General features: G+C 38.9%; 1 protein-coding gene across 6 annotated transcripts in view; it reads left to right on the top strand.

The window, feature by feature from the left end:
* The window catches only part of CRYBA4 (crystallin beta A4), a 73,390-nt gene extending 62,463 nt beyond the window's left edge, over nt 1-10,927 (top strand). For all 6 annotated transcript variants that reach the window (XM_075853856.1, XM_075853838.1, XM_075853880.1 and 3 more), the window contains 4 exons: nt 1,418-1,536; nt 3,676-3,817; nt 9,572-9,714; nt 10,638-10,927. In XM_075853856.1, the coding sequence (XP_075709971.1) occupies nt 1,418-1,536; nt 3,676-3,817; nt 9,572-9,714; nt 10,638-10,785 (552 nt within the window). In that variant the 3' untranslated portion in view covers nt 10,786-10,927. The remainder of the gene's footprint in view (nt 1-1,417; nt 1,537-3,675; nt 3,818-9,571; nt 9,715-10,637) is intronic.
* The last annotated feature ends 5,366 nt before the right edge of the window (nt 10,928-16,293 follow it).

Raw genomic sequence — 16,293 nt, forward strand, 5'->3', positions numbered from 1 at the left:
CTTGGGAGGGTTCAACTGGGGTTGTGTGGTGTGCAATGTTGTTTAGATATATTTTGCCCATGTGAATAAGGTACACATATATTGCTTTTAGAATTGTAGTATTCTGATTTTGACGGGTTTTTATGTCTTGTTTTTTTAAAGTAGCTGATAAATTATGATAAATATTAAAAGGATTGTATAAATCATAAACTAGCCTTGAACTAGGGATTAAATGAAATAGGTGTACTGAATGAGACCTCTCATCACAGCGCTCAGGAAGGGCAAAGAACCCACATCAAGCACGCCCTCCACCCCCAGTCTCTAAGAGATGCAAAGTTTACAACGCCAACCCCTCAGGCCCTGCAATATATGTGTAATGCTAAATATTTAGGTCCTGATATTTGCATAATACAGTATACTACTGACTGGGTGACATATTATGCTATTTATTGGCCTTTTTTAAGTACAATAGAGATAGCACAGAGTAAACCCTAAAGTTTACATTCTCCTTTGGACACCACTTTACAGTTTATAAATAGATATAGTTAAGTAATGGTATAAATACATATATTTGACTGTTTCATATTTACAGCCTGTATTAAAAAAAAAAAAACACTCTCATCCAGAGCTGCATTCACAATTCTGCAGGCTTCTGGGTTGAAGACCCCTGGCAACCCATGCTTGCTCAGTGTCTGCATAGAGCTTGTTATAGTGATTTTCAGTGTACAGGTATTGTACTATAATATGATATAGAAATGAAAGACATTTCCCAGAATGCAGTTCACCCGTTTGATTACAAGAGTCACATTATAGGAGTTCTGCTATGTTAAATAAGGTGTATATCTGTTTCTAGAGTGTTGACTACAGTGGAATACTGGAATAATACAGGCTGTATTTTTATGTAGATTTATTCTATACATAAACTGTACATTGGCTGCATACACTTTAGCTGCTAAACAAGTACCATATGTTATTTAATATATATTTCTAACAGAATTGTCTTAAAGTAAGATTCTCTAGAATGTACTTTTAACATACATATGACCACCTAATTTTATAGACATTATAAGTGGGTAGACAATCATTATCCATAATTCATAGCCTCCAAGATTGTGATAAGTAGCCAACTGTAAACCATTATTTTATGTTGTCATCTATTCCCTAAGGTTTGTGTTACATTTATAAGCATAATGTATCACTTAATAAATGTCCTGTGATCTCTAGAAAAGAGCTGTTAGCCCAAATTACCCTCCAAAAATATGAAGACATGAAGCATAATTGGACATGGACACTGTACAGTAGTGAATTGCATTATCGGCTGGACAGATATGTTTTCTCTACTGCCATTTCGAGAATCTTTGGGGAAATCTTACATACCTTCCTCAATGTCACTTGCATTATGTCCTTACAAATATTTTGCTTTCTACTTTACCTTCAGATTATTGCCTGGGATGAAGAATGTTTCCAGGGTCGAAGACATGAGTTTACATCTGAGTGTTACAATATCATGGAATATGGATTTGAAACTGTCCGCTCATTTAAAATAGAGAGTGGAGCGTAAGTATAAAAAATAGATCAGACGACAATAATGAGGTACATAGTCATGATTTTAGCCATTCCGGGATTTCTGTTTCTGAAGTCTACCATGATGAGATCACTCGGCTGAGGAGCCAACTAGTTCATGTCTTTACAGTGCAGCCTTACATAAGTCTAATACATATCAGTTACTCCAAAGTGATACTATCAATCAATCAATCAATCAATCAATCAATCTGTGTGTGTAGGTTTAGTCTTAACAATGTTTGACATTTGAACCACTTTATATTAAGTGGAAATAAGGCCCTTCTGCACGGGCCAATAATCGGTTGAACGAGCGATCATACAAACGCAAACGATGAATGCTTTAGAATACGGAATACATAAAGTCAGGTCTAAAAATACTTTCCCATGGGATCTTTAAATAAGAAACTAATCAAAGCGTTCTGTACATAAGTAAATCAACCCCAGACATTGCTTGTATCTATATACAAATAGTATTATTTACATTGTCTAGTGTTTTCATGTTTTTTTCTGACATTGATAAATGTGGGGAAGGCAGGCAGAACAGATACATTAGATTAGGAGACTTTTTCCATAATATAATTCAAAGTCTTTCTAAAGGCAGAATCTGCAGGAAAACCTCCAGAAAAACTGCACCGAATCAGGGTGATTTTGGTGTGGATTTTGCAGCAGATTTTCCGCTCCGGAAAACAGCCAAGACTAGAAAAAAAAATAAAAAAAGACTATACTCACTTCCCTTAGCAATGCTGATCCCCAGCTGGTCCCTGTACATCCCGCCCTCCTGTGATGCCTTTTTGTCACATTTGACTGCTGGTGTTTGGCTGCAGTAGTAATGTGTCAGGTGTACATAGACCAGCCAGGGGACCATGGAATGAGTTACTACGGGGGGATGAGTATAATCTTTTTTTTTATTATAAACTTTTATTTTCTGGACTTGTGGACTTTGCTGTGGATCCACAGATTTTCTACAGCAAAATCCACAACAGTTGGGATTTGGTGCAGATTTTGGACATTTCGATTGAACTCAATGGGGAAAATCCACAACAAATGCACATCAGAAATTGACATGCTGCGGATCTAAAAATCTGCACTGCAGGTCAATTTCCACGTGGAAATTTTCTGCAGCGTGTGGTTGAGATTTTCTAAAATATTATCCACTTTGCTGCTACTGTTTTGCACTGTGGATTTTCCACCCGAATAACCATACGGAAAATCTGTAGCAATTCCACTACATATGAACGCAGTCTTACACCAGTGTTTCTTAAACTGTGAAGCACCGGAAGTTGTTGGGGAGATGCAGCTGGAAAAGCAGTTTTGACAGAAGTGATCATATGCGGAACAGGCCTTTTTCTTGCTGCATCCATCACTGGTTTAGCAACATAATTTACTCTTATTTCTGCTTCATTTAATGTTATACTAGGTTTAAGAAACAGATAAAAGATAAAAAAAACCTGAGATAAATAAATTTTGCCATGGACTTTCACCAACGGTAAGGCCCCAGTAAAAAAAAAGTTTAAGTAGTCCAGCCTCACGATGTTTACCTAAGCAGTGAAACAGTGTAATCACAGACAACCCCTTAAATATGGGAGCTATAGCGGCAATTAGTTGATCGCCACAGGTTCCACTCCCGATATCCCCAGAAAACAGCTGGTTTTGTCAGAGGAAGCTGCAATCAGCCAGACATTTACCCTGCACAGCCACTGAGGGGGAAATGTATAGTACAGGGCGGCCATTCAGATGAATGTTTGTCCATGTAATACATGGACAGCCTGAGTCCGCCCGAGCGTTTTGTGTGGTATTGCAGCTCAGCCCCACTCATTTCAGTGGAGTTGAGCTTCAGTTGCAGACAAAACTCATGGAAAGGTGTGGCGCTTTTGCTGGAATTAAACAATCATATTTTTCCTGGACAACCCCTTTAAATACTACATTAACATTACTATGAAAGTTCAAGATTAAATGTTTTAAATGCATATTCACTTTTTTATGTTTTCATTTCTTTTATTTTAAGAAGAGACTAAACATAAAACTAATAGCAGTGATAAAATAAGATGTTTGTTAGATAACATGTCCTTGCTATTGGCATTCAATTTTCCTTAAACGTGTAGTAAAACTAAAGTGTTTGATATATTCCCACAGCTGGGTTGGATATGAGCACTTAGGATTCCAAGGTCAGCAGTTTGTACTGGAGAGAGGAGAGTACCCCCGCTGGGAGGCCTGGAGTGGCAGCAACGCTTACCACGTTGAGAGAATGACCTCCTTCCGACCAATTGCCTGTGCTGTAAGTACACATTATATAGCAGTCTACAGGGAGCCTGGGATAATTGTTTCCACTTACCAGATTGCTGTTCAGGACGCCCAATTATAATGGGCTATGAATAACATTATATTTAAGGGACACCGATATAAACGTTTGTCTTAAACCTAAAAAGTCGAGGGTTTATTTGGTATGTTACATTAGGTATAATATCACAATTTTTAGTTTACATTTTACTGATTGTGTATTACTGTGTGGTTCTAACATACCTCTATAAAAGTGCTAGATATTTGTATCACCTCACCCACTTATATGAATACTGCTGTCATACCTCAATGTCTTTAACTGCAACCTGGACTAGTTATGAGTCCATAAGGATTAAACTTCCGCTATCTGTATATTTAAAGGTCTTGTTGCAACTTCAAGTAAACCTCCAGGCACATTGTCATAAGTTGTAAAAAGGACAAACTACATTTAACATATCAGGACTGTTATTTTTTCACTCTGGTCCGTCAAATACAAGTTTCGAAGTTGCAATAATGGCTGCATTTAAAGAAATGGTTTCCGTACAGAAGAAGTTTCAAAATAATTTACCCTTCTCTGACATCACTCAGTGCTCTACTGGCTATAGCTTCACCTCACAGACTTCCTGCTCTTTCAAGCCCTGTATTCACTCCACACATAACACTATTAATACTTAGAGATCTCTAATCCATTTCAGTCAGGTCTCTCTGCTTTCTGGTCCAGATGCAGGAGGAAGCAATTAAAATGGATCAGAGAGCTCTCAGTATTACTGGTATTACGGTATGTGCAGAGAGCTGGAAGAGGAGGAAGTCTGTGAGGTGAAGCTTCAGCCACTAGCTGCTGAGCAGGAAGTGATGCCAGAGAAGGAGCGTTATTTTGGCAACTTCTCCCGTACAGCCCAGTAATATGTAGCTTTTTTATTTTTTTTATTTCCTGTTAAGAACCAGTGGTGTACAGTGCATCTTGTAATCTTTCATTTAAGGGACCTGGTATGTTACATGATCCTTGAAGGTTCATTTGAACTAATTATGAAAATTTGCCTGCAGTTTCAATTTAACAACCCCTTTTCAAATGCCATAATAGAGTAGATGTACATCATAGAGGGGAGTCATCTGCTCAGTACACCCTCTATGGGCCATAGCGGAGAGCCACTACCAACAGCATCTCTCGCTCTTGTAGACTCTAACTGTCCATGTGTTACTTGGTTACCTTGTTATCTTCTGATAAACATACTTCATCAGCTAGGAAAAGTGGGATTGGACCTTTACGGCTTTTATTTATAATTCTACTATGCATTCTGTGCGATATGTTCCCACTTATCTTGATGAATGATGTAAAAAAGGTTTTTTCAAAACACATGGGACAGATTTATTATTGCTGTCTTAAACTTAGCTTAAAACTACATCAGGCAGACGATGCACCAAATTTATCAAAGGGGTATCACAGTCACTGACACGCAGGATCGAGCTGTTACCGATCACATCTAAGTTCATAACAGAGACACACTGGACCCGACAGTGGATTCAGGTCTTTGCAAACGATACATCTTCACTGTATACAGAATACAAAGCAGTTGTATCTCGAAAAGTAAAAATAATTTTTAACAAAATGTATTTAGGAAGTTGCACCAATCACACTGATGCACAATTTTATTAAAAAAACAAACAAAAAAATTATGGCAAAGGTGTACATAGCCTTTAAAGAGCTTCCTATTATAACTCAGCTAATCCGGCAGGTTATTACGTGTTTCAATAGCGAATGAACACGTTGATGTATTTTAATATTTTAATTAAAGTGTTATATTGCCACAACCTTCAGCCAGCATAAGCAAACATACCTAGGAACAAAATGTTAACTTGTGTATTTACAGGAGCGCCTGTCATTAAAGTTAACCCAATGAAGGGTCAGCACTATTATAAAAGGTGATAATAATAAACTATATGTAAAATCCACTTCCACTGTCACTCTCCTTTGAAATGAATGAGAGCACCCAAAGCTTTCCATAACCACCGTTCATTTCAATAGAAGTTAGGCCTGATTTACACGAGCGTGTGCGTTTTGCGCAGGCAAAAAAACACAGCGTTTGGCGTGCGCAAAAGGCACTTGACAGCTCCGTGTGTCATCAGTGTATGATGCGCGGCTGCATGATTTTCGCGCAGCCGCCATCATAGAGATGAGGCTAGTCGACGTCAGTCACTGTCCAGGGTGCTGAAAGAGTTAACTGATCGGCAGTAACTCTTTCAGCACCCTCGACAGTGAATTCCGATCACAATATACAGCAACCTGTGAATAAAAAAAAGACGTTCATACTTACCAAGAACTTCCTGCTTCCTCCAGTCCGGTCTCCCGGCCGTTGCCTTGGTGACGCGTCCCTCTCTTGTCATCCGGCCCCACCTCCCTGGATGACGCGGCAGTCCATGTGACCGCTGCAGCCTGTGATTGGCTGCAGCCTGTGCTTGGCCTGTGATTGGCTGCAGCTGTCACTTGGACTGAATTGTCATCCCGGGAGGTCAGACTGGAGGAAGAAGCCGGGAGTTATCGGTAAGTCAGAACTTCTTTTTTTTTTTACACGTTCATGTATATTGTGATCGGAAGTCACTGTCCAGGGTGCTGAACCAGTTTAACTCTTTTAGCACCGTGGACAGTGACTGTCTCCTGACGTCGCGTACCGGAAATTTTTTGCCGGGTTCGGTCAAAACGAGTTCGATCGAACCCGGTGAAGTTCGGTGCGCTCATCTCTAATTTGACACTCCGTTTGGATGTTTGTAAACAGAAAAGCACGTGGTGCTTTTCTGTTTACATTCATCCTTTTGACAGCTCTTGTGCGAATCACGCAGTTCGCACGGAAGTGCTTCCGTGCGGCATGCGTGGTTTTCACGCACCCATTGACTTCAATGGGTGCGTGATGCGCGAAAAACGCACGATTATAGAACATGTCGTGAGTTTTATGCAACGCACTCGCGCTGCGCAAAATTCACGCATTGTCTGCACTGCCCCATAGAGTAATATAGGTGCGTACGACACGCGTGAAAAGCACGCGCGTCGCACGCGCGTATATTACGCTCGTGTAAATGAGGCCTTACCATGCATCTTTCCAGTGGTGGCTGTACATGCACAGCCACTCTACATTAAATTTTGTAAAAGTTTTTAGGTGGAAATTGCCTTTAAATAGCAATTCCTTCATATAACATTATTGGTGGAATTTCTCCCATTAACCAAAGAAACAATCCCAAGATAGTCATCTTTAGTCTGAAAATTAAATGCAGACTAAGAATTGTTGTAAAATGTCCTACTCTCTGCTTACAGGAAATTATTTTGGTTGCTTTGATATTAGAGAATTGGAGTTTGGAGTTTTTTCAAGTTCAAAGTTTTTTTAAAAGAAACTATATCCATCTCCACCTTTGCCTGCTGTTTATTTTGATATAGTTATGGTTACTGTGTCAAGGGTAGGGCTTTAGATCTAATTAACGTGGGGGCTTTATTTACTTTTTTTATTATTATTATGATTTTTATTTTAATGCTTTTACTTCTACTAAATGTTTTTTGTTTTTGTTTTTTTATGAGGTGTTCCACAGAAGGTCAGAATAGATAATTCTATTGATTTATGAACACTACACATTTCCAGCCGTACCAGCACCCGTTACAGGGAAAAACAGCCTCTACCAATTGTCACAATCAAAGCTCTGCTGGTTTTAGGGTGCGCATACACATTAGATGAATGTTGGACAAACCCATTGATTTGTGTGGGACCGACTGACCATCTAATGTGTGGGGGTGCCCCGACTCTCCCACAAAGGTGTCTGGCAGTGGCTTATTTCACTCTCTTCGTTGAGTACATATGCACACTCGGGTAAGCCAAGCGTGCATGTGTATGGGAGGGTCGGGAGGTATAGCAGACAGCTATCTAAGATATATGGCCACCTTTAGTTAGACCAAGCAGCTTAGTCATATGACCAGTCTCCGGTTATCGCCAGGACTAATACAGGCAGCGTCCCTATTGCATAAGCCCCCTTAATGATAGCCGTAAAAAGCATATGTGCACTTGTTACTAATACATGTAAACAGTGCTAAGATTTACATTGAGGGTGTATATTAAAGAGCTTCCTATTATAACTCGCTAATCCGGCAGGTCATTATTTGTTTCAGGTAACGAACATGATGATGTATTTTAATTAAAGTGTTATAATGGCATAACCTTCAGCCAGCATAAGCAAACATACCTAGGAACAAAATGTTAACTTGCGTATTTACAGCAGCGCCTGTAAATAAACTATTATAAGAGGTGATAATAATAAACTATATGTAAAATCCACTTCCACTGTCACTCTCCTTTGAAATGAATGAGAGCACCCAAAGCTTTCCATAACCACCGTTCATTTCAATAGAAGTTCCCATGCATCTAGGACTACCTTTCCAGTGGTGACTGCACAGCCACTCTACATGACATTTTATAAAAGCGTTTATGTGGAAATAGCAATTCTCTAATATAACATTATTGTTGGAATTTCTCCCATTAAAGGAAGGAATATTTCCAAAATCCAGCAGGGCTGCAAAATCAGACTACATATGGATGGGCATTTTTACCCGGAAAATTAGATAAAGACTTAGGCTGGCTTCACGCGGCCGTGTTCGATCTGTGAGATATGGACTTTATGTCGGCATTATTTCCCGGACTGATCACAGTTCAGGGAGCCGTATTCCTAGCATCATAGTCATCCATGATACTGTGAGTCACTGCCTCCCTGCGGGACTACTGTCCCATACTGAAAACATCATTACAGTACGGGACAGTATTCCTGTAACATGCCCTAGTTAGGGTTACTTGTCGGAGGTAGTGCTTTAAATATAATTAACGTGGGGGGTTTATTTTTATTTTTTAATTATTATTAGGATTTTTATTTTTATTGCTTTTACTTCTACTAAATGTTTTTTTATGATGTGTCCCACTGATGGCTAGAAGAGATAATTCTATTGATTTATGAACAGTACACATTTCCAGCCATACCAGCCTCACACGGGAAAACAGCCTTTACCAATTATCACAGCTAAAGTTGTAATGGTTTTAAGGTACCCATACACATTAGATGAATGTTGGACAAACCCATTGATTTGAGCGGGACCGACTGACCATCTAATGTGTGTGGGGGTGCCCCGACTCTCCCCCCAAAGGTGTCTGGGAGTGGCTAATTCCACTCTCTCCATTTGTATGGGAGGGTTGGGAGGAATAGTCGACAGCTATCTAAGGTATATGGCCACCTATAGTAAGACCATGCAGCTAAGTCACGTGACCAGTCTCCTAGTGTCGCCAGGAATAATACAGGCAGTGGCAGTATTGCAAAATCACCCTTAATGATAGCCGTAAAAAGCATATAAATAGTCATTAAACAAATGTCTCAATATTATTGTCTGTCTTTAGGGTGTTATAAATATTTCCATAATTTAATAAAGGAAATAAATAATAAACATAAATGTCGGGGGAGGGGTATTTCCGTACACATTGCTAGAATATATTATGGTACAGGAATGCTTGTACGTAAACACCGGACTGACTGACGCAGAGATACTTTGCCATCTGCAAGTCTCAATTACATATGCAAAATTTAATCAGGAAAAATATGGATAGTCAAGTGTCAAACAATAAGAAATACTGAAAAAATAAAGTACAGAATAAATTATAAACAAGTACAAAATGTATTCCCATTAAGCAAACATAAAAACCAAGAGATGGATGATGTCTGCATGTACTTTCTATAGAACCACCGTGACTGTAAGATGACCATTTTCGAGAGGGAAAACTTCCTTGGAAAGAAAGGAGAGCTGAGTGATGATTACCCTTCTCTTCAGGCCATGGGTTGGTGTAACAATGAAGTTGGCTCTTTCCGAGTCCAATCTGGAGCGTAAGCTATATGTCTGTCTGTCTATCATCTATCTATCTATCTTATAGGTCTGGTCTATGACATGTTAAAAGTTTTCTAAAAGCACAGTTATACTTTAAACTTTCTTTACATAAAAATGGATAACCCCTTAAAAAATTCTCTGGTTGCCTAACTACCTACTGGAAACAAGCTACAACTAGAGGAAACAGTCTATATTCTGCAGATGGCTGCAGGAAAGTCACAGGGAATTAGATTTTTTTTAATGGCTTCCCTTTCTCTCTGCTGGATTGCTTTGGTTTGCAGCAGGAGCAATTTGCTAAATATTAATATTAGAAAATTGAGCATAACTTAATTACCCAATACTCTAGCCAAACAGTCTCCAAAAGTGAAGACTGGCTTTAAAGGGGTTTTCCACTTTTGACAATGCTTTATTATTAAAAGGTCCCCTGTAAATAAGGCAATCACAGGATGGCCTGTTGCCCCAAGTGTTCAGCTGTAAACGGTTGGGAAACCCGGAATCAAGTGTTTAATTTCGTTTTCAGCACCACCCCAGGTGAAATTAAGTATTACATGGTGCCCATTGAAATTGATAAGCTATTCATGTAATGTATTGATGTCGCGGGTCCCCCAGAGTGTGAGACATTTTTTGTAGCTGGCCTATGCTCTAGACAATAAATGAGGGCCTCAAATTAGGGACCCCCACTGGGTATTCTAAAAATGAGTTTTCTAAACCAGACAATCCCTTTAAGGTTACTGTTATTTTAGGCAATTAGATTTTGAATATTTGTTGAAACAGTTCCAGATGTTCGCTCCACTACAACATAGTGCCAATAGCAGAGTGATGTCAAGTCCAGGTATACCTATGTAACTTAATGCCATTGTGCCACAATTATTTGTAGATAGCAATTACTGGATGATATACCTTTTTTCTTATATGCCAACAGCTGGGTGTGCTACCAGTATCCCGGTTATCGTGGTTTCCAGTACATCCTGGAATGTGACCGTCACTCAGGAGAGTATAAACACTGGAGGGAGTGGGGATCCCATGCACAGACTTTCCAGATCCAATCCATCCGCAGAATCCAGCAGTAAACACCTTTTGCACGCAACCACATATTTTACCCTGAGACTAACGAAATGAGGTTTAAAGAGAATAAAGATTTTTGTTTATCACTGGACATGCTGATGGCTTTTCATTGGGGACTTCTTATATGGTACAATAATCAAGGAACAATTCTGGGAACAGTCAAAGCAAACAGCACATCTGACAGGGAAGGTTTAATGAATGGACGTGCATTGGAAGGAGCACTCGGCTGATAGTAGTGAGCTAATTATCACAGCAACAATAAAAAAAATATTCTAATGCCAGCTGTGTTCTGCTTATGGAGGTCTGAAAATCCGATTTGGCTACAGATGAAAATGGCAAATCAAGCTGCTTGGCACCAAGACCAACAATCCGTATCGCCTCAGTATCTCAGGGGCCTTTTATTAAATCTAACTACACAGAGAAATGACTAGACACCAACTAAAGACACCAACATTTCAGAGAATCATTTTCCTAATTTAAACAATATACATAAAATTATAATTTAAATTTAAATGAGGTTTAGCTCAGTGCAAATTTACCTTGATGGGCAGGGGAATGGGCAATTTCAGTCAGTTTAAATGCTTGGATTTATTTGGTCATTTTATATCAAAAAGTTCTATTGCCTTGGGACCGCTGGGCATAGCGTGGTACAGATAAGCTATGTCTATGAATGAATGCATATAACACAACTTAGTAACCTGCTTAAAGATATGTCATAAGATCATTTAGAACAGTGTTTCCCGAACTGTGAGTCGCAAAGCCGTGGGGAGTCATGAGAAGACCTACGGGGGTCGCAAGCCACTCACCAATATGCTGTGTGGCGCTGTGGTCTGGATATGGCTGTTGATGGATGCGCCGGGTTGCATGACCCACCATCAGTGGCCATAGTCGGGTCCCAGCAACACACAGCAGAAGGATACCTTGAGCCCGTCCCCTCCCCCATGCATTACTAAGCACAGACGAGCACCAATGAAAGAAGTTGGCACCTGCTCGCGCCAATGATGACAGGTCCCTCCGTCGTCCAGTGTGCTATCATTAATGGTGCTGACTGTGGTGTGTGCAGTAATGTCACGAATACCTAACAAAGTAGCAGAGGATAGATAGAAGAATAGAGGGAGATTAGAGGCAGACGACAGGAGAATAGAAGTAGTATACAGGAGAATAGAGGCAGTATACAGGAGGACAAGAGTAGAGAGGCAGTATACAGGGGGACAGGAGAATAGAGTCAGCATACAGGAGAATAGAGGCAGTATACAGGAGGACAGGAGTATAGAGGCAGTATATAGGGGAACAGGAGTATAGAGGCAGTATAAAGGAGGATAGGTAGGTGTATAGAGGCAGTATACAGGGGAACAGGACTATAGAGGCGGTATGCAGGAAGACAGGAGTATAGAGGCAGTATATAGGGGAACAGGAGTATAGAGGCAGTATAAAGGAGGACAGGAGTATAGAGGCAGTATACAGGGGAACAGGACTATAGAGGCAGTATACAGGAGGACAGGAGTATAGAGGGAGTATACAGGAGGAAAGGAGTATAGAGGGAGTATACAGGAGTATAGAGGGAATATACAAAAGGACAGGAGAATAGGTGCAGAATAAAATAAAAAACAAAATAGAGGTAAATACAGCTGAAAAGCGAAATAGAGGCAGAATATGGGAGGATAGAGGCAGGATACAGCTAAAAAGTGGAATAGAGGGAGAATACAGCAGAATAAAGTGGAATAGAAGCCAAATACAGCTGAAAAGCGGAATAGAAGGAGAATAAAATTGAAAGGCAGAATACAGTTATATACGCAGCTATACACATTTTTCGAATGGGGCTTAGTACAGTAGTGGGGGGTCCCAAACAAAAGTCTCGGACAAAAGTGAGCCCCAGCCATAGAAAGTTTGGGAACCACTAATTTAGAAGAAATAAATAGTCTTTCTTTGACACCTCCTTATGTAGTGTCAATGTTAAGACGGATGTGTTACTCGTTTATTGCATGCAAAATAACATCTCTGCAGAACTGCTATGTGGTAGTAATTTTTTTGTGGATTTAAAGACTTATAAATTGGCATGAATTAAATGATAAATACACTGAAAGGATTCCCATTGCTCGTGTTTCATATCTGAAAAATATATGATCTTTGTGCAGTACTATCTCTTATTTTTTAATTTTATATATATATATATATATATATATGTGCAGTATATATATACATATATGTATGAGCAGTATATATATATATATATAGATACATATATATGTGCAATACATATATATATATATATATATATACACACATGTATATATATATATATTTTATATATATATATATATATATATATACACAGTATATATATATATATATATATATATATATATATGTACACATACATATACATACATACACATTGAAGAAAAGTGAAAAATATCACATTGGATATGTAGTTGCTTTTTATTCTTATCCATAGCTGATTTTGCTTATTTGAGGGAGCACTTTCAAGTTATATCATTTCTCCTACTGTCACGGTTTGCTCTTAGCAAATCTAACTAGAAAAACTCAGAAGTCTTCATGGTTGACTGTACATCCAGGAATATCAAGAGTGACGTTGACATCAAATAACTTCTAAGTGGCTCCTCTACAGTTTCTTCCTACGAGGTGCACCTAAAGCTCTCCATAAATAAAATAAAAAAATCATCATGTTTATGTTACTGTACTAAAACTTCTTTTGATCACAAATGAATCCCCTTGACAAGCACATTAAGTTCTCGATAATAGGTTTATCTTCACAGAGTTGTATTATACTCAGTATGAATAGGCAGGAATGTCACGGCAAGGTCTTCAGCTCATTTCTATTCAATGTACCTGCCCTTTGCAAAACCACCAAAATTAAAAACAAGGCCTATGGATCGTTGAGACAAAGTTCAATACGTCCCTGCTTGAAGTGGCAGCTGGCCCAATTGACTTTGAGATGCCCTTTTAACAGTTCTTAACCTGTAATTCTCAGTCTTCCGTTGATTGATGCTCCACTGCTTCTGGTTTAGCAAACCACTTTGAGAAACGAGTGGAAAGGGTAGGAGGAAAGATTATTGTGCAATAAATAACTCAGAGGACGCAGGTAGGAACGAGAGCTCTATCTACCATTCAGGAAACAAACTGTTCTCCTGTGCCACAAATACAGCTTTTTCATTAGGTTACCAAACATAAACTACGAAGATGTCAAACATCACATAACGTGAATGATTATGTATAATGCATTTTACAACCCATTCTTCTTATGGGAATCTATAATGATCCAGTGTTCCAGAACAGTCACATCTAGTGTTGAACTCTTCGACTTACCTATTAAGGTGATGTTGGTGGAATTCTAATACAAAGGGAAATACACTTTTTTTTTTATTTAATAAGAACTATGTCTAAATGGCTTTATAGTTACGTATTAACCCTATATATCATTGGGTCTCAAGGCCAACATCTGCCAATAGACTGTCCCCTTCATCTGTAATACATGAAATACTACAGAGTTTAGAGATAAGTATATCAAGTATTAGGTGGCTGTAGAATCCACTGCTTATCGAATTTTTGGTGAAATTTTAAGATACAAATGTAGCGTAGCTCGGTTTGACGGATGAGAGATGAGTTGGTCATTTGGCACACTTATTGTAATATCATGATAAACTGCATATCTTGATTCGGCAAGTTATCACTGTGTACAAATGAAAATAGAACCTCAACCTGTATAGTAATCATCTAAAAAGGATTGAATGAAGACTACAGCACCAGCTGCCAAGGTATCCACTATAAGCCAGTCCTGTCCTTGAGCAGCAGGTGCCCTTACCCACAAGGGCACCCACAGACATCTAACTCACGTGGCTAATTGAAGTATCCTAACCTGCACATCTTTATTACCAGCTTTGTCCCACCACAAGAATCCATCAGCTGTCATTCACTCTGCTGGGTAAGTTACGTGAATTACTGCTGGTGTCAATTAAATTAATTCATGTAAACTAGTCTGAAAGATATTTGGATTTATTGGTAATAAAGTCAAATAATAAAATTTCAATCCATAAATGAAAAAAAAAAAAAAGTTCATGAATTAATAGCTGTCAATATTGTAACCTGCGTGGACTCTGCAGTTCTGGTTTTGCATTTTAAAGTAGCAATAATCAAATGTTAGACAAATCATATATATATATGAGAGTACACAGTATGCAAAACAGTCATTTCTCCATCACATATTCTACCTCATGCGTTAGTGTCACACGTGGAAATGATACAATAATAATTGTAACTGACAATTGATACAGTAACTGACTGTACTATATTACCAGGATATGCAATAAAATAATAATAATAATATCATAAAATCATTTACAGGTCAGGTGATGAACACAAAAACTTTGCCTGAATTTGGTATGAAACATTTGGGATCTAGAATAATAACATAAAATGTGTAGCAGTATTGTCTCCTGCCCCTACATGCCCCTTAGAGTACCCCAGAATATTATACACCTAAACATGCAAGCAGGCTGAGAGTATTTTGGTTTTAGCAAATAAAGCTTATACATTGTTTTTTAAAAAGTTAAATGACATTTTCTAGTTTACTTTCTATATCAATTCTTTATTGTTTTTAACTCTGCTTGCTGTCATCTAATATAAGCTTTTAATGTTTACTTAGAATGAATTTACTTAGAGCGTGATCTCTCGAGAACACGCTGTGTCTGCACTGCCAGAAGCTGGGCGTTCTGAAGAGAAGTGGATGATACTTCTCATCAGAACACCCAGCTAGTAAAAGTAGTAAAAACGCCCCGATGTACGCACATAATACACGCCCAGTTGGACTTTTACTTTTCAACACGCCCAGTTGTACTTTAGCAAGCCTCATTTGCATAAATACAAAAATGGCCATAACTTGGCCAAAAATGCTCGTTTTTTAAAAATAAAAACGTTACTGTAATCTACATTGCAGCGCCGATCTGCTGCAATAGCAGATAGGGGTTGCAAAATCTGGTGACAGAGCCTCTTTAAGAACAGAGAAGGGTTTGTTGGAAATTCTGCTAAAAAGCCATAGCTGATGGAGTGGAAAGACAAGAGTCGGTCCCATCTCCATTAGGACACGTCAGTCTAATTATTTGTAAACAGAATGTTTGTAGCCGGGTGGAAGAAGCAGATGGTAACCTGTGGGGGCCGCACTAACACTATGCTGGGATGCACTGGGTGATAGGATGATGGGTATAAAGCGTTTACTCTGGCTGGTTGAAATGCTGTGTGTTTAGTGTAGTGGTTTCTTATGTTATAATGATAGATAGATAGATAGATAGATAGATAGATAGATAGATAGATAGATAGATAGATAACCCCTTCGCGCACCACGACTTAATAGCATGCTTGAGAAAGGCTCCTTGCACAGAGCCGAAACGTCGCACGAGGGCTATTAAAGCTACCTTTTTTTCACCTTGACATTGGAGTGCTGCCTATTATTGGATGTTTACTGGATATGGAACTGTGATCAGGTTCCAAGGGCGTGT

This window comes from Rhinoderma darwinii, chromosome 1, assembly GCF_050947455.1.
Source record: "Rhinoderma darwinii isolate aRhiDar2 chromosome 1, aRhiDar2.hap1, whole genome shotgun sequence".
NCBI lineage: Eukaryota > Metazoa > Chordata > Amphibia > Anura > Rhinodermatidae > Rhinoderma > Rhinoderma darwinii.